The following is a 23,585-nucleotide window of genomic DNA, read 5'->3' on the forward strand; positions in this document are numbered from 1 at the left end:
CCATCGATAAAAAGGCAGTCTGACAGAAAGAAGGATGACCTCAAAAAGTGATATAGTCCAGACAGAGCTTACAAATGATGGGCCATTTGCTAAACCTGCAGCACACACTGCTTTCTATTAAATACTGCACGTGCAAAGTATGTATAATATGTGCTTGTCCAATAGATATGCTGTCTTAGCAGCTATTTACAATGTTACATAAGAAACAAATGTGGGATCCAACCACCATGCTACTAAAGAGACACTGTGCGTTTCCCCTCCAAAGCAAACCCTCCACTTCAGTGATGGAGTCATGCAATTATTCTACTGGGGTGAAGACAGTTTAATTACAGCATCACTGCAATAACAGTATCCATCCAAAAAAAAAAAAAACATCAAATAAAATTTTAATTATTTCTAAATAAGAAATTCGTGATAAAACAGTTTTCCAATTAACCACTACATAACAGTAGTGTCTAGTTCTTATTTGGTAGGAAATGTCCACCAGTGCTGTAACGTTTTCAAAAATAATAGTAAAAGAAAAAAAGCATTTTGATGAAAAACTAAACCAGCGTGACCTACTGTACAAGTTTGTTTAGGCTGCTTTTGCAGCAGTGCTCTTTATAAAGTCTCCAGGGTGTGATAGTAATAAATCATCTGTGAATGAAACCTTTTACACGTTTAAAATCACTTTGTCTGCCATAGGCAAGAAATCTGTTCCTATAAATACACCGTTTAATTATGTGTTCGCATTGCAACTGCTGCTCTGCCAGAAGTGTAGGTAGAGCAAAGTCAACCTATACATTATACATATCCTCATATTTGAACATTCAATATCAATATATTTTCCACATATTGTGAATATAACGCTGAGTCCTGCCTGACAGCACATTCCCATGAGTGTGCAGAGAGGGAGAAACACGCAAACACCGTGACGAGACAAGAGCACGGGCAGTGTGATGTTACTTCACCTCTAGATGGCACTATTGCACAACCTACAACCTTCTGCATCGTTTCACTGGAATGGATGACAAGTACAGTGCAAAAACAATAACAGGAACAAACTGAGTCCGATATGATATACATATTTATGCCAAAAAAAAATGCCCGTTTGATCTTGTGTTTCCATGTAGGAACAGGGAAAAATGTCTATATTGTGTTGTCTGGTTCACCTCGGCAGAGTTCTATGGCTTTGGCAGGAGGGTTGAGAGGAAACAGAAAGGGCCTTTACCGCCTGCACCTGGCATGTTTGTGATGAAGCAGCTGCCTCTACTCCTGCTGAGCCTCCTCCCTGTACCTCTGAACCCGAGTGAGCAGAGAGCACCGACGGTCATGCACACACACAGATACTGTACACTTCAACAGACACTGGAGATACAAATGATGGGCCATTTGCTAAACCTGCAGCACACACTGCTTTCTATGTGAAAGAACCATTCTGTGAGAAAAACTCTACTGCTCATTTGATCTATGACCTCTGAAAAACAGTTCATGATTTCCATTACTATTCAATTATAAAAAAAAAAAAAGTACATTCCCTGGGTTATACAGCACTGATATGCAAAGCTTAATTGTATATCTGTAACTCTAGAACTGCAGTATTTATAGTTTTCTTAGTTTAATATTTCAATTTCATATTCTTCTTCTAAGTATAAAATCCCTTTTGTTATATTTGTCTCGTTAATTTAACTGAAATACACTGAAAATTGCTCACAAATTAAGGTTTATGTGTCAATACAAATGCAGGTTTTATTGCTGGGAGCTTCCCGTGATGCACTGACTATTTCTTCTTCCATGACACTAATGTTTTGTCTTTGCTTCATCATTTATGTACTGTACTGTATCCCCAGTTTTCCAGCGAGGGCTGCGTACATTTTGATTGCATTAACGTTTTTATCCAGCCTTTATGTGCAAGCTTGAGCTGCAAAATTCAAATGTAGTTACTGACAGGCCAAAGTGCAACAGGGAAGAGATTAAATGGGATCAAAGGGAGTGGCATTATAAATTCCTTCCTTCCTGAGATTCAAATCCTCCAATCAAAACGGTGCCAGCAATGCAAAGACAGATTTCTTTAAAAGATTGGACACAATAACAAAGTCAGTCGTTTATTTATTAAAGCACTGTTAATAATTTTAGTTGCTGCTATTTCAAATAAATGTTTGGTACAACAAATTTCTCCGTGTTCTGTCTCAGGCTTTATTCGGGCCCTGGTACTAGAGCTATGGTCTGTTCTTGAGTGCAGCAGTGACGACATCAGAGTGGTCCGTCCCAAACCAACTCCCATTGACCCCACAGATAGGAGTTGCATTAAGGTATTGTATGTATGTGCGTGCGTGTGTGTGTGTGAGAGAGGGAGAAGGAGAAACTTCCTGGAGCCCACAGTGCCCCAATTTTTAGATATCTACATAATAGTACAGACACAGATCTCTTAGAAGTTTTGCTTTTCCATCATGTTTTTAGCTCACTGGTTACAAAGGTGTTTAAATTGATTAAAATTAAATTGATTCCAATTATTATTAACCCAGGACTCAGAATAGTGGTCCATGTGTTGCTGTGATACCAGCAGCCATGTAGAAAATTCACTTGTGAATATTCATATTTAAGAAACTGGCAATAGTGATTTTGTTAACAAGAAAGGCTTTTTGCTGATTGGTTTATGGGTGTCTGGGCAAATAAGCCTTACTTTCATAAGACTGCATTTTTAGTTATGTTTTTGGCAGAATTTCTCTCAGGAAAGCTTCAACAAGCTCCAGCGTGAGCCTGTCTGTGTGTGTCTGATGCTTGGCCTCTGACAGCAGCCAAGTCATCTCTCTCAGAGAGACTAGCCAAGTGAATACGGACAGCCAGTGATGTGTAAACTGTGTCCTGCCACAGGCGACTTTAAAGTCTGCCTTATCAGTGGGTTATACATATATGCTGAGGTCAAAGGAAAACTAAATATACACACACCAGCACTTTGGTGAATTAACTCGAGTCTTTGCTTTAATCTGTGCTAAGTACAGTAGGAGGTTTGGTAGTACATATGAAGATAAGTTCACACATGCACAGAAACATCAGAAGACACATGAAAGTATAGATATTTCTATTTTAGAAAAAAAAATCCATCGTATCTTGTTTTTTTCTTTACGTTTCTTTGAAGCTGTTTAATATAATCTAAGTTGTAGCTCGTTTGTGCAAGTGTCTCTCTTTTTTTCCTTTGATGCTTTTGATGATATGTTTTCCCTGTTCTACCAGACCCAGTGAAAAATGCAGGGAGCTTTCCTGTAGTTTAATATTCTTCAGGCTGCAATAGGTTTCTGCTCAACCACTCTGCTCAGAATATATGTCTTATTCAGTTTTGAGAGTGTGGTAAACCATGTTTTACCTTTGCAATCATAAATTCTTTTTACATTTTGTTTTGCTTTGAATACTACAGATATTATTTGTCATATTATCGGTAGTGTTTGTAGTTGAATAGTGTTATATTATTATTATGTGTTAGGATTTGATCAATCCATGACGTGCACAAATGCATTCACAATGGTCTTTAAAAGCAAATACATTTTTTCTCTCTAACAGCTGCTGTATTTACTTTCCTCTTCAGTCCTTCCTGTACTTGGTCAACCTCCTCTCCTCTTCCCAGTCGGTGTGGCAACTGCTGGGCCGACAGTCTTTGGCCAACAAAAGCGAATACACCCTGAGGGAGATGCCAACCTCCATACCTGTAAGTGTTTTTCTTCTTCTTCTTTTCCACACACTGCAGTTTTTTTTTGTCATCCATCTGAGGGCATGTTTGCACTTTTTATTTGGCCTCCAAACACCACCCACCCATTTGTTTTACTTCAAACGCATTCAAATAAACCCTCTCACACTGAGACTGATATACGTTCTCCACCTTACCCATTGTAAATTTCCACACAGTTTTCGTTTTGCACCCTATCCGGTGCATTCTTGTTCAAAGCCTCTCATTTTACTCCACAGGATTTGATTGACAGACTGATTGCCGTGAATTCGGATGGGAAGATTCATTCTCTCTTCCACTACGAAGAGAGTCACACATTCGGCCTAAGGTGGGATTCATTATTTTTTTCATATTACTTAACATCAGTGGGGAAGTAGACGATATCAGATTATCACCTGGTGACTGCACACACACTTCAGCCTCTGGCAATAGGAGACTGGCATGGTGACGTAATCGGCCTTAAAATGCGGCCTTTAAGGCTGCAGACCCTGAATTGGGATACAGCCTCTGAATCGCTGCATCTTGTAGCTGTGTCGTCTTAAATTGGTCATGTGATTTTGACGCGCCGGCGCGTCCGGCAACCCCAGAGGTTTAACTTAATATTTAAGTGTCTCTTGGTTTTAGACTAGTTGTTTAGTCTAATTTGATGTTTTAAACCAGAAAAGGAAGAAGAGGGCTTAGAATTACAGGTAAGAACCTCAGTGGTATGTGATAAACTGTAAATGTAAAGCTTACAGGTCAGTCCTCATGTTTTTAAATCAGATTTTGAGTCTGTACATGGCACATTATGCTTTTGCATGTTGTGAAATGTGCTGCAAAACAAACTGAGGTAAACTAACTGGTTTACTGTGATGGATTTAAAGTGTGTGTGACTGGTGCGCAGTGGCTGTGGTGCTCACGGTCAGAGTTCAGTCACAAAGAGGGTAACAGAGATGAATTTAAAGTTAAGGTGATGGTGCTTAGATTCATTCACAGACTGAAACCTTCACACCAACTTTATCCTGTGTCTCTTAGTTTTAGACTAGTTGTTTAGTCTATTTTGATGTTTTAAACCATATCACAGGGTTTTTACTCCACCATTTACGGGGTTTTAACAAGCAAACAAAAGACAGATCGTGATGTTTGAAAATGTTTTGGAAATATTCTTTAAAGATTAGATGTAAAATACGCAGAGGATAAATTCAATTGGTTTATTAGTTTATTACATAAGTTGAAAAAAAGTTAAACAAGTAAATAAAGAAACAACATAAAAGAAAAGTAAACAAAACAAATCGGTAAATAAAGGAAAATGGTAATAAGAAGGGAAAAAAAAAGAAAAGAGAAAACCCCAACAATCCCCTCTGAGCAAGCACTAGGCGACAGTGGGGAAGAAAAACTGCCTTTAAACGGGCAGAAACTTCCGGCAGAACCAGGCTCACGAGGGGCAGTCAACTGCCGGGACTGGTTGGGGTGAAAAAAGATGAAGGAGAGAGGGAAGAAGTGTTAGGAGAGAAGGGGAGAGGAGAGGTGAAAATTAAGATGGAACAGAGGTGGAGGGAGACGAGGTGACGTCAGCAGTAGAAAAAATAGAAAAAGTAGAAAAAGCAGGAGTGTCCCTCCTCCAGAAGAAGCGGAAACGTTTTTTCTTCTTTTCCATGAGCTTTTCCACGACCACTTTTTTCTCTAGGATGAGGGTTCTCAACTGATCGGTTGTTTCTTCAACTTCCTTCTCAAGTTTCTGGCATCTTTGCTCCATTTCTTTTAATAGATTGCACTTGTCTGTATTTTGCTGTTGTTTTTCCTTGTGCATCTTTTCTAACTGCTCATTTCTTCTTGTGATTTCTTGAAGCTTACGCTGCAGGTCTTCATTTATTTTCTCTTGTTGCTGCTTTTGTGCAAGCATTTCAGCGTTTTCACACTTCAAGTTGTCTGAGTTCAACAACATCTCATTAATGACCTCTGAGTGTTTTTTCGCCATTTCATTGATCCTACGCTGCATCTTTGAACGTCGTTTTTCCAATACTTCTCCTTCCAGTTCAGGTGTTCTGTCCTTCATTGTATTAATTTGTTCAGTTGTAGATTTCTTCTCTCCAAGTCCTGGAGAATACGTTTTTTTTCTTTTTCCTGTTGCTCTTTCTCTTGAAGAAGCTCTTTATTTTTGCACTCTGTTTCATCCAGCCTGACTGGATTTGGATTTATTGAAGAAGGACCACCAAAATCTTTGTTCTATTTGGTGTACATGTTAAGAGTTGCTGGACTAACAGTTGGTTTGATTTGCTTCAGAGAATCCTCAAAGTCTTTCATCTTAATGTTGCGCACCTCAGCAGCAGCTATAACACGGACTTGTTCTGGTGCCAACTCTCTTATTGGGCCAAGTGCAGCATCTTTGGCTAATGCTGTCAAATCGCTCCCTGAATATCCTTCAGTCACTTTTGCAAGACAGGACAGTTCGTCTTGGCTCAGTGGACTCCCGTGCGTTCCCAAAAGATTTTTCAGCAGCGTAAATCTTGTCTTCTCATCGGGTAAGGTCACATATACTCTTTTTGCAAAGCGCCTTAATATTGCTTCATCGAGCTCCTGGGGCCTGTTCGTTGCTCCCATTACAAGTACTCTGTCATCCTTTCCTGACTGCAACCCGTCAAACTCAATGAGGAACTCAGTTTTTAAACGGCGAGAGGCGTCGTGCTCCCCCTCCCTCCTTTGACAGAGCAAGCCGTCCACTTCATCGATGAAGATTACTGAGGGCTGTCTCTCTCTTGCAACTGCAAAGAGTGCTCGTACGAGCTTCTCGCCTTCTCCCACATATTTGGAGGTCAAACTAGCAGCACTGATGTTGAAGAATGTTGCATTAGACTCTGCAGCAACTGCTTTGGCGAGCATGGTCTTCCCATTTCCTGGTGGGCCAAATAAAAGCAAGCCACGTGCAGGAGCTCTCAGACCAGTAAAGAGATCAGGTCTTAAGGCAGGAAGGATGACAATTTCTTGAAGTGCTTGCTTTGCCAGATCCTGCCCTGCGATGTCATCAAATGACACAGTCGCTCCACTGTATACAATTTCATTTGTAATTAAGCTGACCAGTTTACTGTCCACATTCTTTTTCATATCCCTCTTCGGGGGCTGTTTCACAGCTGCCGGTCTTCCATTCTGAGTTTTTCCCACCCGAGCGGTTTTCTTTGCATCAGTTATTCTTAATGGAGGTCTTACAGAAGTGGAGGGTCTGATGGTGGTGGAAACACCTGCGGGTTGACTTTTAGGAACTGACTTTGGCTTACTTGCAATTGTTTTGGTCGACATTTCTCTTGCGCGACTTCCCCCCTGTTCACAGTCATAACACGGTAAACTAGTCATAAACGAAAACGTTTAGGCTATTTATCGCATTTAAAGGTCTTTCTTTGGGACAACGTCACAGAACACAGAAACGTCACAGGGCTTTGGAGCGTGATGTTACAGAGGTTTACAAATACTTTCAAATATAGCTCTGGTCGAACGTTTGAAGGCTGCGAACAAACTGACTAAAACTTGCTGCTCCTGACCCCTATTTATAGAAAAACTTCAAAGGCTCAAAGGCATGTGCTTGTGACATCATCACATGTCCTTGTGACATCATCACATGTCCTTGTGACATCATCACTCTTCATGAATCAGATTGTCACATGACATTTTAGAATGGGGATGTTTTTTTTTAAACCGTTTTCAAATTTAACCCTCTGTGGTCCAGGGTATAATTGGCCGTTCTTGACTATTTTTGATTTTACCTCTATATTTCACCTTTAAAATATGTTTTTCTTGCCTTATTTGGCACCATTATTTTCAGCACAACCTCAAATATCTGAAATTTGAGTTATTGTTTTCATTTTGGTATACTATATTAGCACAGTTGATCTAAATTAATAACACAATAAATTGTGTGTGCATCTCCTGTTTTGTCATGGTTGTATGTCCCGGTTCGTGACAGGCTGCATGAGCTCATCTGGTGGGAGTGTAGTACTGTAGTATTTCAGGCATAAAAACGTGGTTTTCACAGACCTTGTCACAGGGTCTGAGTCTAAGATTCAAATTGTAAACACACAAACACTCAGGCTTGCTGCAAACCTTAGCTGATCCCCCGTGGGCTTAATTTACTGCCATTGTTTACGCACCATTGTAATTGCTTCTCTAGTTTGGCATTACACTTTAATTATGGAATGTAATTATATTTTGTCTATTTTTAGTTGTGGCATTGTGTTGTAATTAATGAAGGGCCTGCACACTCCAATATCAATTTACAATTTAAATTCTCCACAGCATGTTTAACTACATTATGTTGTGCCTTTCCAGAATCCCAGATTTACTTACACATCTCCCTTTATGATACATTAGTACTACATTTGACCTAAACCTTTTCCATCCTTTTTCCAAACTCTCATTCATTTTTTACCTGATAACCAAAAACTGTGATAGTGAAAGGCTGAAATATTTCTAGGGGTATGAGATTTCTGTGTGTTTTCTGTAGGTGAGCAGCTGCGAGAAGTTTGGCTACGGGGTGATGGTGACACAGGTGGCAGCAACTGCTCCGGGAGTTGTGGCTCTGCACAGTTCAGGTACTATTGCAGTTATTTGGACACAACAAACACTTGTCAGCTGTGATGCTTAAGGCTTATATTATAAGTTGTTGTTGTTGTTTTTGTGTTGTCGGTATAAAGGAGACTTAAGGCAGCTTAGGGAGAAATGTATTTGTCAAACCGTTTTTGTTTGGGTAAGAAAGAGTAAGAAGAGGCGTTCTTTTTTGATAAATGGATTCACATATCAGTTGTATACTGATACTAGGTTTATCCATATGCAAAAGGCTCCAGGAAATACCGTACTCTTGTCAAAAGAGGTCAAAAAATGAAGCTAGTGAACAAATATTTTAATCCTGCATTCTTTCTATTGGCTAGAAGGGGCGACTCAACTGGTTATGGGAAAAGAAGTCTGATTACTTATCAGCCCTTCGCTTATAACAGCACCGCTGCGTTCTGAAACCTATTCTCTCCTATGACTTTACCCACGCAAGAACAGTTCCCTGCTGTGTTGAGCAGCGCTGGCTGTGGAGCACTCATGTGTTCCATGATGTGACATATGTTTGTGCCATCGATAAAAAGGCAGACTGACAGAAAGAAGGATGACCTCAAAAAGTGATATAGTCCAGACAGAGCTTACAAATGATGGGCCATTTGCTAAACCTGCAGCACACACTGCTTTCTATGTGAAAGAACCATTCTGTGAGAAAAACTCTACTGCTCATTTGATCTATGACCTCTGAAAAACAGTTCATGATTTCCATTACTATTCAATTATATAAAAAAAGTACATTCCCTGGGTTATACAGCACTGATATGCAAAGCTTAATTGTATATCTGTAACTCTAGAACTGCAGTATTTATAGTTTTCTTAGTTTAATATTTCAATTTCATATTCTTCTTCTAAGTATAAAATCCCTTTTGTTATATTTGTCTCGTTAATTTAACTGAAATACACTGAAAATTGCTCACAAATTAAGGTTTATGTGTCAATACAAATGCAGGTTTTATTGCTGGGAGCTTCCCGTGATGCACTGACTATTTCTTCTTCCATGACACTAATGTTTTGTCTTTGCTTCATCATTTATGTACTGTACTGTATCCCCAGTTTTCCAGCGAGGGCTGCGTACATTTTGATTGCATTAACGTTTTTATCCAGCCTTTATGTGCAAGCTTGAGCTGCAAAATTCAAATGTAGTTACTGACAGGCCAAAGTGCAACAGGGAAGAGATTAAATGGGATCAAAGGGAGTGGCATTATAAATTCCTTCCTTCCTGAGATTCAAATCCTCCAATCAAAACGGTGCCAGCAATGCAAAGACAGATTTCTTTAAAAGATTGCACACAATAACAAAGTCAGTCGTTTATTTATTAAAGCACTGTTAATAATTTTAGTTGCTGCTATTTCAAATAAATGTTTGGTACAACAAATTTCTCCGTGTTCTGTCTCAGGCTTTATTCGGGCCCTGGTACTAGAGCTATGGTCTGTTCTTGAGTGCAGCAGTGACGACATCAGAGTGGTCCGTCCCAAACCAACTCCCATTGACCCCACAGATAGGAGTTGCATTAAGGTATTGTATGTATGTGCGTGCGTGTGTGTGTGAGAGAGAGGGAGAAGGAGAAACTTCCTGGAGCCCACAATGCCCCAATTTTTAGATATCTACATAATAGTACAGACACAGATCTCTTAGAAGTTTTGCTTTTCCATCATGTTTTTAGCTCACTGGTTACAAAGGTGTTTAAATTGATTAAAATTAAATTGATTCCAATTATTATTAACCCAGGACTCAGAATAGTGGTCCATGTGTTGCTGTGATACCAGCAGCCATGTAGAAAATTCACTTGTGAATATTCATATTTAAGAAACTGGCAATAGTGATTTTGTTAACAAGAAAGGCTTTTTGCTGATTGGTTTATGGGTGTCTGGGCAAATAAGCCTTACTTTCATAAGACTGCATTTTTAGTTATGTTTTTGGCAGAATTTCTCTCAGGAAAGCTTCAACAAGCTCCAGCGTGAGCCTGTCTGTGTGTGTCTGATGCTTGGCCTCTGACAGCAGCCAAGTCATCTCTCTCAGAGAGACTAGCCAAGTGAATACGGACAGCCAGTGATGTGTAAACTGTGTCCTGCCACAGGCGACTTTAAAGTCTGCCTTATCAGTGGGTTATACATATATGCTGAGGTCAAAGGAAAACTAAATATACACACACCAGCACTTTGGTGAATTAACTCGAGTCTTTGCTTTAATCTGTGCTAAGTACAGTAGGAGGTTTGGTAGTACATATGAAGATAAGTTCACACATGCACAGAAACATCAGAAGACACATGAAAGTATAGATATTTCTATTTTAGAAAAAAAAATCCATCGTATCTTGTTTTTTTCTTTACGTTTCTTTGAAGCTGTTTAATATAATCTAAGTTGTAGCTCGTTTGTGCAAGTGTCTCTCTTTTTTTCCTTTGATGCTTTTGATGATATGTTTTCCCTGTTCTACCAGACCCAGTGAAAAATGCAGGGAGCTTTCCTGTAGTTTAATATTCTTCAGGCTGCAATAGGTTTCTGCTCAACCACTCTGCTCAGAATATATGTCTTATTCAGTTTTGAGAGTGTGGTAAACCATGTTTTATCTTTGCAATCATAAATTCTTTTTACATTTTGTTTTGCTTTGAATACTACAGATATTATTTGTCATATTATCGGTAGTGTTTGTAGTTGAATAGTGTTATATTATTATTATGTGTTAGGATTTGATCAATCCATGACGTGCACAAATGCATTCACAATGGTCTTTAAAAGCAAATACATTTTTTCTCTCTAACAGCTGCTGTATTTACTTTCCTCTTCAGTCCTTCCTGTACTTGGTCAACCTCCTCTCCTCTTCCCAGTCGGTGTGGCAACTGCTGGGCCGACAGTCTTTGGCCAACAAAAGCGAATACACCCTGAGGGAGATGCCAACCTCCATACCTGTAAGTGTTTTTCTTCTTCTTCTTTTCCACACACTGCAGTTTTTTTTTGTCATCCATCTGAGGGCATGTTTGCACTTTTTATTTGGCCTCCAAACACCACCCACCCATTTGTTTTACTTCAAACGCATTCAAATAAACCCTCTCACACTGAGACTGATATACGTTCTCCACCTTACCCATTGTAAATTTCCACACAGTTTTCGTTTTGCACCCTATCCGGTGCATTCTTGTTCAAAGCCTCTCATTTTACTCCACAGGATTTGATTGACAGACTGATTGCCGTGAATTCGGATGGGAAGATTCATTCTCTCTTCCACTACGAAGAGAGTCACACATTCGGCCTAAGGTGGGATTCATTATTTTTTTCATATTACTTAACATCAGTGGGGAAGTAGACGATATCAGATTATCACCTGGTGACTGCACACACACTTCAGCCTCTGGCAATAGGAGACTGGCATGGTGACGTAATCGGCCTTAAAATGCGGCCTTTAAGGCTGCAGACCCTGAATTGGGATACAGCCTCTGAATCGCTGCATCTTGTAGCTGTGTCGTCTTAAATTGGTCATGTGATTTTGACGCGCCGGCGCGTCCGGCAACCCCAGAGGTTTAACTTAATATTTAAGTGTCTCTTGGTTTTAGACTAGTTGTTTAGTCTAATTTGATGTTTTAAACCAGAAAAGGAAGAAGAGGGCTTAGAATTACAGGTAAGAACTGCTCAGTGGTATGTGATAAACTGTAAATGTAAAGCTTACAGGTCAGTCCTCATGTTTTTAAATCAGATTTTGAGTCTGTACATGGCACATTATGCTTTTGCATGTTGTGAAATGTGCTGCAAAACAAACTGAGGTAAACTAACTGGTTTACTGTGATGGATTTAAAGTGTGTGTGACTGGTGCGCAGTGGCTGTGGTGCTCACGGTCAGAGTTCAGTCACAAAGAGGGTAACAGAGATGAATTTAAAGTTAAGGTGATGGTGCTTAGATTCATTCACAGACTGAAACCTTCACACCAACTTTATCCTGTGTCTCTTAGTTTTAGACTAGTTGTTTAGTCTATTTTGATGTTTTAAACCATATCACAGGGTTTTTACTTCACCATTTACGGGGTTTTAACAAGCAAACAAAAGACAGATCGTGATGTTTGAAAATGTTTTGGAAATATTCTTTAAAGATTAGATGTAAAATACGCAGAGGATAAATTCAATTGGTTTATTAGTTTATTACATAAGTTGAAAAAAAGTTAAACAAGTAAATAAAGAAACAACGTAAAAGAAAAGTAAACAAAACAAATCGGTAAATAAAGGAAAATGGTAATAAGAAGGGGAAAAAAAAGAAAAGAGAAAACCCCAACAATCCCCTCTGAGCAAGCACTAGGCGACAGTGGGGAAGAAAAACTGCCTTTAAACGGGCAGAAACTTCCGGCAGAACCAGGCTCACGAGGGGCAGTCAACTGCCGGGACTGGTTGGGGTGAAAAAAGATGAAGGAGAGAGGGAAGAAGTGTTAGGAGAGAAGGGGAGAGGAGAGGTGAAAATTAAGATGGAACAGAGGTGGAGGGAGACGAGGTGACGTCAGCAGTAGAAAAAATAGAAAGAGTAGAAAAAGCAGGAGTGTCCCTCCTCCAGAAGAAGCGGAAACGTTTTTTCTTCTTTTCCATGAGCTTTTCCACGACCACTTTTTTCTCTAGGATGAGGGTTCTCAACTGATCGGTTGTTTCTTCAACTTCCTTCTCAAGTTTCTGGCATCTTTGCTCCATTTCTTTTAATAGATTGCACTTGTCTGTATTTTGCTGTTGTTTTTCCTTGTGCATCTTTTCTAACTGCTCATTTCTTCTTGTGATTTCTTGAAGCTTACGCTGCAGGTCTTCATTTATTTTCTCTTGTTGCTGCTTTTGTGCAAGCATTTCAGCGTTTTCACACTTCAAGTTGTCTGAGTTCAACAACATCTCATTAATGACCTCTGAGTGTTTTTTCGCCATTTCATTGATCCTACGCTGCATCTTTGAACGTCGTTTTTCCAATACTTCTCCTTCCAGTTCAGGTGTTCTGTCCTTCATTGTATTAATTTGTTCAGTTGTAGATTTCTTCTCTCCAAGTCCTGGAGAATACGTTTTTTTTCTTTTTCCTGTTGCTCTTTCTCTTGAAGAAGCTCTTTATTTTTGCACTCTGTTTCATCCAGCCTGACTGGATTTGGATTTATTGAAGAAGGACCACCAAAATCTTTGTTCTATTTGGTGTACATGTTAAGAGTTGCTGGACTAACAGTTGGTTTGATTTGCTTCAGAGAATCCTCAAAGTCTTTTATCTTAATGTTGCGCACCTCAGCAGCAGCTATAACACGGACTTGTTCTGGTGCCAACTCTCTTATTGGGCCAAGTGCAGCATCTTTGGCTAATGCTGTCAAATCGCTCCCTGAATATCCTTCAGTCACTTTTGCAAGACAGGACAGTTCGTCTTGGCTCAGTGGACTCCCGTGCGTTCCCAAAAGATTTTTCAGCAGCGTAAATCTTGTCTTCTCATCGGGTAAGGTCACATATACTCTTTTTGCAAAGCGCCTTAATATTGCTTCATCGAGCTCCTGGGGCCTGTTCGTTGCTCCCATTACAAGTACTCTGTCATCCTTTCCTGACTGCAACCCGTCAAACTCAATGAGGAACTCAGTTTTTAAACGGCGAGAGGCGTCGTGCTCCCCCTCCCTCCTTTGACAGAGCAAGCCGTCCACTTCATCGATGAAGATTACTGAGGGCTGTCTCTCTCTTGCAACTGCAAAGAGTGCTCGTACGAGCTTCTCGCCTTCTCCCACATATTTGGAGGTCAAACTAGCAGCACTGATGTTGAAGAATGTTGCATTAGACTCTGCAGCAACTGCTTTGGCGAGCATGGTCTTCCCATTTCCTGGTGGGCCAAATAAAAGCAAGCCACGTGCAGGAGCTCTCAGACCAGTAAAGAGATCAGGTCTTAAGGCAGGAAGGATGACAATTTCTTGAAGTGCTTGCTTTGCCAGATCCTGCCCTGCGATGTCATCAAATGACACAGTCGCTCCACTGTATACAATTTCATTTGTAATTAAGCTGACCAGTTTACTGTCCACATTCTTTTTCATATCCCTCTTCGGGGGCTGTTTCACAGCTGCCGGTCTTCCATTCTGAGTTTTTCCCACCCGAGCGGTTTTCTTTGCATCAGTTATTCTTAATGGAGGTCTTACAGAAGTGGAGGGTCTGATGGTGGTGGAAACACCTGCGGGTTGACTTTTAGGAACTGACTTTGGCTTACTTGCAATTGTTTTGGTCGACATTTCTCTTGCGCGACTTCCCCCCTGTTCACAGTCATAACACGGTAAACTAGTCATAAACGAAAACGTTTAGGCTATTTATCGCATTTAAAGGTCTTTCTTTGGGACAACGTCACAGAACACAGAAACGTCACAGGGCTTTGGAGCGTGATGTTACAGAGGTTTACAAATACTTTCAAATATAGCTCTGGTCGAACGTTTGAAGGCTGCGAACAAACTGACTAAAACTTGCTGCTCCTGACCCCTATTTATAGAAAAACTTCAAAGGCTCAAAGGCATGTGCTTGTGACATCATCACATGTCCTTGTGACATCATCACATGTCCTTGTGACATCATCACTCTTCATGAATCAGATTGTCACATGACATTTTAGAATGGGGATGTTTTTTTTTAAACCGTTTTCAAATTTAACCCTCTGTGGTCCAGGGTATAATTGGCCGTTCTTGACTATTTTTGATTTTACCTCTATATTTCACCTTTAAAATATGTTTTTCTTGCCTTATTTGGCACCATTATTTTCAGCACAACCTCAAATATCTGAAATTTGAGTTATTGTTTTCATTTTGGTATACTATATTAGCACAGTTGATCTAAATTAATAACACAATAAATTGTGTGTGCATCTCCTGTTTTGTCATGGTTGTATGTCCCGGTTCGTGACAGGCTGCATGAGCTCATCTGGTGGGAGTGTAGTACTGTAGTATTTCAGGCATAAAAACGTGGTTTTCACAGACCTTGTCACAGGGTCTGAGTCTAAGATTCAAATTGTAAACACACAAACACTCAGGCTTGCTGCAAACCTTAGCTGATCCCCCGTGGGCTTAATTTACTGCCATTGTTTACGCACCATTGTAATTGCTTCTCTAGTTTGGCATTACACTTTAATTATGGAATGTAATTATATTTTGTCTATTTTTAGTTGTGGCATTGTGTTGTAATTAATGAAGGGCCTGCACACTCCAATATCAATTTACAATTTAAATTCTCCACAGCATGTTTAACTACATTATGTTGTGCCTTTCCAGAATCCCAGATTTACTTACACATCTCCCTTTATGATACATTAGTACTACATTTGACCTAAACCTTTTCCATCCTTTTTCCAAACTCTCATTCATTTTTTACCTGATAACCAAAAACTGTGATAGTGAAAGGCTGAAATATTTCTAGGGGTATGAGATTTCTGTGTGTTTTCTGTAGGTGAGCAGCTGCGAGAAGTTTGGCTACGGGGTGATGGTGACACAGGTGGCAGCAACTGCTCCGGGAGTTGTGGCTCTGCACAGTTCAGGTACTATTGCAGTTATTTGGACACAACAAACACTTGTCAGCTGTGATGCTTAAGGCTTATATTATAAGTTGTTGTTGTTGTTTTTGTGTTGTCGGTATAAAGGAGACTTAAGGCAGCTTAGGGAGAAATGTATTTGTCAAACCGTTTTTGTTTGGGTAAGAAAGAGTAAGAAGAGGCGTTCTTTTTTGATAAATGGATTCACATATCAGTTGTATACTGATACTAGGTTTATCCATATGCAAAAGGCTCCAGGAAATACCGTACTCTTGTCAAAAGAGGTCAAAAAATGAAGCTAGTGAACAAATATTTTAATCCTGCATTCTTTCTATTGGCTAGAAGGGGCGACTCAACTGGTTATGGGAAAAGAAGTCTGATTACTTATCAGCCCTTCGCTTATAACAGCACCGCTGCGTTCTGAAACCTATTCTCTCCTATGACTTTACCCACGCAAGAACAGTTCCCTGCTGTGTTGAGCAGCGCTGGCTGTGGAGCACTCATGTGTTCCATGATGTGACATATGTTTGTGCCATCGATAAAAAGGCAGACTGACAGAAAGAAGGATGACCTCAAAAAGTGATATAGTCCAGACAGAGCTTACAAATGATGGGCCATTTGCTAAACCTGCAGCACACACTGCTTTCTATTAAATACTGCACGTGCAAAGTATGTATAATATGTGCTTGTCCAATAGATATGCTGTCTTAGCAGCTATTTACAATGTTACATAAGAAACAAATGTGGGATCCAACCACCATGCTACTAAAGAGACACTGTGCGTTTCCCCTCCAAAGCAAACCCTCCACTTCAGTGATGGAGTCATGCAATTATTCTACTGGGGTGAAGACAGTTTAATTACAGCATCACTGCAATAACAGTATCCATCCAAAAAAAAAAAAAACATCAAATAAAATTTTAATTATTTCTAAATAAGAAATTCGTGATAAAACAGTTTTCCAATTAACCACTACATAACAGTAGTGTCTAGTTCTTATTTGGTAGGAAATGTCCACCAGTGCTGTAACGTTTTCAAAAATAATAGTAAAAGAAAAAAAGCATTTTGATGAAAAACTAAACCAGCGTGACCTACTGTACAAGTTTGTTTAGGCTGCTTTTGCAGCAGTGCTCTTTATAAAGTCTCCAGGGTGTGATAGTAATAAATCATCTGTGAATGAAACCTTTTACACGTTTAAAATCACTTTGTCTGCCATAGGCAAGAAATCTGTTCCTATAAATACACCGTTTAATTATGTGTTCGCATTGCAACTGCTGCTCTGCCAGAAGTGTAGGTAGAGCAAAGTCAACCTATACATTATACATATCCTCATATTTGAACATTCAATATCAATATATTTTCCACATATTGTGAATATAACGCTGAGTCCTGCCTGACAGCACATTCCCATGAGTGTGCAGAGAGGGAGAAACACGCAAACACCGTGACGAGACAAGAGCACGGGCAGTGTGATGTTACTTCACCTCTAGATGGCACTATTGCACAACCTACAACCTTCTGCATCGTTTCACTGGAATGGATGACAAGTACAGTGCAAAAACAATAACAGGAACAAACTGAGTCCGATATGATATACATATTTATGCCAAAAAAAAATGCCCGTTTGATCTTGTGTTTCCATGTAGGAACAGGGAAAAATGTCTATATTGTGTTGTCTGGTTCACCTCGGCAGAGTTCTATGGCTTTGGCAGGAGGGTTGAGAGGAAACAGAAAGGGCCTTTACCGCCTGCACCTGGCATGTTTGTGATGAAGCAGCTGCCTCTACTCCTGCTGAGCCTCCTCCCTGTACCTCTGAACCCGAGTGAGCAGAGAGCACCGACGGTCATGCACACACACAGATACTGTACACTTCAACAGACACTGGAGATACAAATGATGGGCCATTTGCTAAACCTGCAGCACACACTGCTTTCTATGTGAAAGAACCATTCTGTGAGAAAAACTCTACTGCTCATTTGATCTATGACCTCTGAAAAACAGTTCATGATTTCCATTACTATTCAATTATAAAAAAAAAAAAGTACATTCCCTGGGTTATACAGCACTGATATGCAAAGCTTAATTGTATATCTGTAACTCTAGAACTGCAGTATTTATAGTTTTCTTAGTTTAATATTTCAATTTCATATTCTTCTTCTAAGTATAAAATCCCTTTTGTTATATTTGTCTCATTAATTTAACTGAAATACACTGAAAATTGCTCACAAATTAAGGTTTATGTGTCAATACAAATGCAGGTTTTATTGCTGGGAGCTTCCCGTGATGCACTGACTATTTCTTCTTCCATGACACTAATGTTTTGTCTTTGCTTCATCATTTATGTACTGTACTGTATCCCCAGTTTTCCAGCGAGGGCTGCGTACATTTTGATTGCATTAACGTTTTTATCCAGCCTTTATGTGCAAGCTTGAGCTGCAAAATTCAAATGTAGTTACTGACAGGCCAAAGTGCAACAGGGAAGAGATTAAATGGGATCAAAGGGAGTGGCATTATAAATTCCTTCCTTCCTGAGATTCAAATCCTCCAATCAAAACGGTGCCAGCAATGCAAAGACAGATTTCTTTAAAAGATTGGACACAATAACAAAGTCAGTCGTTTATTTATTAAAGCACTGTTAATAATTTTAGTTGCTGCTATTTCAAATAAATGTTTGGTACAACAAATTTCTCCGTGTTCTGTCTCAGGCTTTATTCGGGCCCTGGTACTAGAGCTATGGTCTGTTCTTGAGTGCAGCAGTGACGACATCAGAGTGGTCCGTCCCAAACCAACTCCCATTGACCCCACAGATAGGAGTTGCATTAAGGTATTGTATGTATGTGCGTGCGTGTGTGTGTGAGAGAGAGGGAGAAGGAGAAACTTCCTGGAGCCCACAATGCCCCAATTTTTAGATATCTACATAATAGTACAGACACAGATCTCTTAGAAGTTTTGCTTTTCCATCATGTTTTTAGCTCACTGGTTACAAAGGTGTTTAAATTGATTAAAATTAAATTGATTCCAATTATTATTAACCCAGGACTCAGAATAGTGGTCCATGTGTTGCTGTGATACCAGCAGCCATGTAGAAAATTCACTTGTGAATATTCATATTTAAGAAACTGGCAATAGTGATTTTGTTAACAAGAAAGGCTTTTTGCTGATTGGTTTATGGGTGTCTGGGCAAATAAGCCTTACTTTCATAAGACTGCATTTTTAGTTATGTTTTTGGCAGAATTTCTCTCAGGAAAGCTTCAACAAGCTCCAGCGTGAGCCTGTCTGTGTGTGTCTGATGCTTGGCCTCTGACAGCAGCCAAGTCATCTCTCTCAGAGAGACTAGCCAAGTGAATACGGACAGCCAGTGATGTGTAAACTGTGTCCTGCCACAGGCGACTTTAAAGTCTGCCTTATCAGTGGGTTATACATATATGCTGAGGTCAAAGGAAAACTAAATATACACACACCAGCACTTTGGTGAATTAACTCGAGTCTTTGCTTTAATCTGTGCTAAGTACAGTAGGAGGTTTGGTAGTACATATGAAGATAAGTTCACACATGCACAGAAACATCAGAAGACACATGAAAGTATAGATATTTCTATTTTAGAAAAAAAAATCCATCGTATCTTGTTTTTTTCTTTACGTTTCTTTGAAGCTGTTTAATATAATCTAAGTTGTAGCTCGTTTGTGCAAGTGTCTCTCTTTTTTTCCTTTGATGCTTTTGATGATATGTTTTCCCTGTTCTACCAGACCCAGTGAAAAATGCAGGGAGCTTTCCTGTAGTTTAATATTCTTCAGGCTGCAATAGGTTTCTGCTCAACCACTCTGCTCAGAATATATGTCTTATTCAGTTTTGAGAGTGTGGTAAACCATGTTTTATCTTTGCAATCATAAATTCTTTTTACATTTTGTTTTGCTTTGAATACTACAGATATTATTTGTCATATTATCGGTAGTGTTTGTAGTTGAATAGTGTTATATTATTATTATGTGTTAGGATTTGATCAATCCATGACGTGCACAAATGCATTCACAATGGTCTTTAAAAGCAAATACATTTTTTCTCTCTAACAGCTGCTGTATTTACTTTCCTCTTCAGTCCTTCCTGTACTTGGTCAACCTCCTCTCCTCTTCCCAGTCGGTGTGGCAACTGCTGGGCCGACAGTCTTTGGCCAACAAAAGCGAATACACCCTGAGGGAGATGCCAACCTCCATACCTGTAAGTGTTTTTCTTCTTCTTCTTTTCCACACACTGCAGGTTTTTTTTGTCATCCATCTGAGGGCATGTTTGCACTTTTTATTTGGCCTCCAAACACCACCCACCCATTTGTTTTACTTCAAACGCATTCAAATAAACCCTCTCACACTGAGACTGATATACGTTCTCCACCTTACCCATTGTAAATTTCCACACAGTTTTCGTTTTGCACCCTATCCGGTGCATTCTTGTTCAAAGCCTCTCATTTTACTCCACAGGATTTGATTGACAGACTGATTGCCGTGAATTCGGATGGGAAGATTCATTCTCTCTTCCACTACGAAGAGAGTCACACATTCGGCCTAAGGTGGGATTCATTTTTTTTTTCATATTACTTAACATCAGTGGGGAAGTAGACGATATCAGATTATCACCTGGTGACTGCACACACACTTCAGCCTCTGGCAATAGGAGACTGGCATGGTGACGTAATCGGCCTTAAAATGCGGCCTTTAAGGCTGCAGACCCTGAATTGGGATACAGCCTCTGAATCGCTGCATCTTGTAGCTGTGTCGTCTTAAATTGGTCATGTGATTTTGACGCGCCGGCGCGTCCGGCAACCCCAGAGGTTTAACTTAATATTTAAGTGTCTCTTGGTTTTAGACTAGTTGTTTAGTCTAATTTGATGTTTTAAACCAGAAAAGGAAGAAGAGGGCTTAGAATTACAGGTAAGAACCTCAGTGGTATGTGATAAACTGTAAATGTAAAGCTTACAGGTCAGTCCTCATGTTTTTAAATCAGATTTTGAGTCTGTACATGGCACATTATGCTTTTGCATGTTGTGAAATGTGCTGCAAAACAAACTGAGGTAAACTAACTGGTTTACTGTGATGGATTTAAAGTGTGTGTGACTGGTGCGCAGTGGCTGTGGTGCTCACGGTCAGAGTTCAGTCACAAAGAGGGTAACAGAGATGAATTTAAAGTTAAGGTGATGGTGCTTAGATTCATTCACAGACTGAAACCTTCACACCAACTTTATCCTGTGTCTCTTAGTTTTAGACTAGTTGTTTAGTCTATTTTGATGTTTTAAACCATATCACAGGGTTTTTACTCCACCATTTACGGGGTTTTAACAAGCAAACAAAAGACAGATCGTGATGTTTGAAAATGTTTTGGAAATATTCTTTAAAGATTAGATGTAAAATACGCAGAGGATAAATTCAATTGGTTTATTAGTTTATTACATAAGTTGAAAAAAAGTTAAACAAGTAAATAAAGAAACAACATAAAAGAAAAGTAAACAAAACAAATCGGTAAATAAAGGAAAATGGTAATAAGAAGGGAAAAAAAAAGAAAAGAGAAAACCCCAACAATCCCCTCTGAGCAAGCACTAGGCGACAGTGGGGAAGAAAAACTGCCTTTAAACGGGCAGAAACTTCCGGCAGAACCAGGCTCACGAGGGGCAGTCAACTGCCGGGACTGGTTGGGGTGAAAAAAGATGAAGGAGAGAGGGAAGAAGTGTTAGGAGAGAAGGGGAGAGGAGAGGTGAAAATTAAGATGGAACAGAGGTGGAGGGAGACGAGGTGACGTCAGCAGTAGAAAAAATAGAAAAAGTAGAAAAAGCAGGAGTGTCCCTCCTCCAGAAGAAGCGGAAACGTTTTTTCTTCTTTTCCATGAGCTTTTCCACGACCACTTTTTTCTCTAGGATGAGGGTTCTCAACTGATCGGTTGTTTCTTCAACTTCCTTCTCAAGTTTCTGGCATCTTTGCTCCATTTCTTTTAATAGATTGCACTTGTCTGTATTTTGCTGTTGTTTTTCCTTGTGCATCTTTTCTAACTGCTCATTTCTTCTTGTGATTTCTTGAAGCTTACGCTGCAGGTCTTCATTTATTTTCTCTTGTTGCTGCTTTTGTGCAAGCATTTCAGCGTTTTCACACTTCAAGTTGTCTGAGTCCTGGAGAATACGTTTTTTTTCTTCTTCCTGTTGCTCTTTCTCTTGAAGAAGCTCTTTTTTTTTGCACTCTGTTTCATCCAGCCTGACTTTCAGCACTTCGTATTTTTTCTTTATGCCTTTGAGTTGGTCCTGCATTTGTGTGACCCCTTCCTTTTTCTGTCCGAGGATTTGTGCAGTTTGTTCCATAGCTTCATCAAGCGTTCCTTGGAGCGCCTGATTCTTTTGCTCCATGTTTTGGAGATCCCTTTGCATCTCCCCAATAGTAGCATTCGCGCGTTGAAGCTGGGCAGACGTTTCTTTTAATTCAGCACTCTTTGTCTTGTTTTCCTTCATCAGGAACAAAATCTTCTGTCGTGCTTCACCAAACTTTCCTTCCCAGGCCTCACTAATAATTTTTGTGTAAGGCTGGCGTTGCTGTTGTTTTTCCAGCTCTTGATTTCGTGCTTCCAATTGTCTGCACTTCTCCTCCAGTTGAAGCTTCTCTTCTTCAATTTGTTTAATTTTTGCATGTAGGTCGGAGTTTTCCTGTAATGTCCTTTGGACTGATGAGGCACCAATGGATCGTGTCATATCAGGCTTCCCTCTTGAAGTGAGTGGCTGGCCAGACCTCGAAGGAGAGGCAGCAAGATTGTTTATTCTTTGTTGGCATTTTCGTGGATACATTTTTAATCCTGTGCACAGTGACTCTGAAGAGGTTTACAAATACTTTCAAATATAGCTCTGGTCGAACGTTTGAAGGCTGCGAACAAACTGACTAAAACTTGCTGCTCCTGACCCCTATTTATAGAAAAGGCTCAAAGGCATGTGCTTGTGACATCATCACATGTCCTTGTGACATCATCACATGTCCTTGTGACATCATCACTCTTCATGAATCAGATTGTCACATGACATTTTAGAATGCGCCCCCTGCCGCCATCACAGTAGGCCAGACAAAGGATACAGCTTCAGCTATGGTGGTACGTGTGTAGTCGGTTGCAATGTTAGATCTCACGATCGTGAAGGCAAGAAACTGGATTAATCTTTTAATCGTTTTCCATCCTGGCGGCAACGTGAGGGATCCCATGTATCCGATATCACCAAACAAAGACGCCAGGCATGGATTGCAGCGGTGAGACGAGCGGATATCGAGTTCCGTGCAATCCCCAGCTTTTTGTTGGTTTGCTCGCGGCATTTTCTCTCCGGTGAGTTCTAAAGTAATTCATATCACTATCCGATTGTTGAGTCTGACGTCACTAGCCGTGTCTGGGCCTAAACTCTGCTGCAGGTCCATATATCAAATGATCACTGTGGCATTACTGAGAGTTAAAACACTGTCTTAAGTCTTTCATCTTTAATAAAATTATCAGCGTTCTGCTCTACCAGGTGTAACAACTGAGTTAAACATCCAGGCATCCATGACAATGGAATTTATGACATATGAGTTAGAAGTTAGCAGCAAGTTAGCTCGCTAGCTTCTATCTAAATACAATATAGCATGTCCTGACTGCGGGGTTTTGGAAACAAATTAAAACGTACAGCTTTCTTATCACTTCCAACATAAATGAAGACAGAAAACTAAACAGCAGTGACAGTGGCTGCAAATTTTACCAGGGTTTTAGTCAAATGCCCCCCTGTGATTTTACCTGCACCCTGCGATTTGATTTTTAGTTATTTTAACAGCAAACTGAAGAAAAGCCTTGACTCCG

General features: G+C 39.9%; 2 protein-coding genes and 2 pseudogenes across 2 annotated transcripts; 2 read left to right on the top strand and 2 right to left on the bottom strand.

Moving 5' to 3' along the window:
• The first annotated feature begins 1,002 nt into the window (after positions 1 to 1,002).
• Positions 1,003 to 8,267, top strand: LOC147315355 (protein broad-minded-like). The gene is made up of 6 exons (XM_086260457.1): positions 1,003 to 1,013; positions 1,113 to 1,288; positions 2,173 to 2,291; positions 3,563 to 3,682; positions 3,940 to 4,028; positions 8,172 to 8,267. Exons 1-6 carry the CDS (start codon positions 1,003 to 1,005, stop codon positions 8,173 to 8,175), a joined length of 519 nt encoding a protein of 172 aa, XP_086116583.1. The 3' UTR covers positions 8,176 to 8,267.
• On the bottom strand, positions 4,877 to 7,196 carry LOC147315356 (spastin pseudogene; annotated as a pseudogene).
• LOC147315357 (protein broad-minded-like) lies at positions 8,176 to 20,315 on the top strand. Its single transcript, XM_086262648.1, has 7 exons — positions 8,176 to 8,259; positions 9,669 to 9,787; positions 11,059 to 11,178; positions 11,436 to 15,757; positions 18,455 to 18,573; positions 19,845 to 19,964; positions 20,222 to 20,315. Exons 1-4 carry the CDS (start codon positions 8,205 to 8,207, stop codon positions 11,571 to 11,573), a joined length of 432 nt encoding a protein of 143 aa, XP_086118774.1. The 5' UTR covers positions 8,176 to 8,204; the 3' UTR covers positions 11,574 to 15,757; positions 18,455 to 18,573; positions 19,845 to 19,964; positions 20,222 to 20,315.
• LOC147315358 (uncharacterized) lies at positions 12,372 to 22,923 on the bottom strand (annotated as a pseudogene).
• Positions 22,924 to 23,585: the final 662 nt, after the last annotated feature.

Source organism: Aulonocara sp. 'chitande type north' Nkhata Bay, linkage group LG14, assembly GCF_057382095.1.
Source record: "Aulonocara sp. 'chitande type north' Nkhata Bay isolate Kocher_YH1m ecotype deep benthic linkage group LG14, A_spYH_male_GT1.1, whole genome shotgun sequence".
Classification (NCBI taxonomy): domain Eukaryota; kingdom Metazoa; phylum Chordata; class Actinopteri; order Cichliformes; family Cichlidae; genus Aulonocara; species Aulonocara sp. 'chitande type north' Nkhata Bay.

What these genes read in the sequence shown, in the direction of transcription:
- LOC147315355 (XM_086260457.1), top strand. An exon ending in CCCTGTACCTCTGAACCCGA is followed by an intron (nt 1,289 to 2,172) that starts GTGAGCAGAGAG and finishes GTTCTGTCTCAG; the next exon opens with GCTTTATTCGGGCCCTGGTA. An exon ending in CAGATAGGAGTTGCATTAAG is followed by an intron (nt 2,292 to 3,562) that starts GTATTGTATGTA and finishes TTTCCTCTTCAG; the next exon opens with TCCTTCCTGTACTTGGTCAA.
- LOC147315357 (XM_086262648.1), top strand. Translation starts at nt 8,205, where the DNA reads ATGGTGACACAGGTGGCAGCAACTGCTCCGGGAGTTGTGGCTCTGCAC. An exon ending in CAGATAGGAGTTGCATTAAG is followed by an intron (nt 9,788 to 11,058) that starts GTATTGTATGTA and finishes TTTCCTCTTCAG; the next exon opens with TCCTTCCTGTACTTGGTCAA. An exon ending in AGATGCCAACCTCCATACCT is followed by an intron (nt 11,179 to 11,435) that starts GTAAGTGTTTTT and finishes TTTACTCCACAG; the next exon opens with GATTTGATTGACAGACTGAT.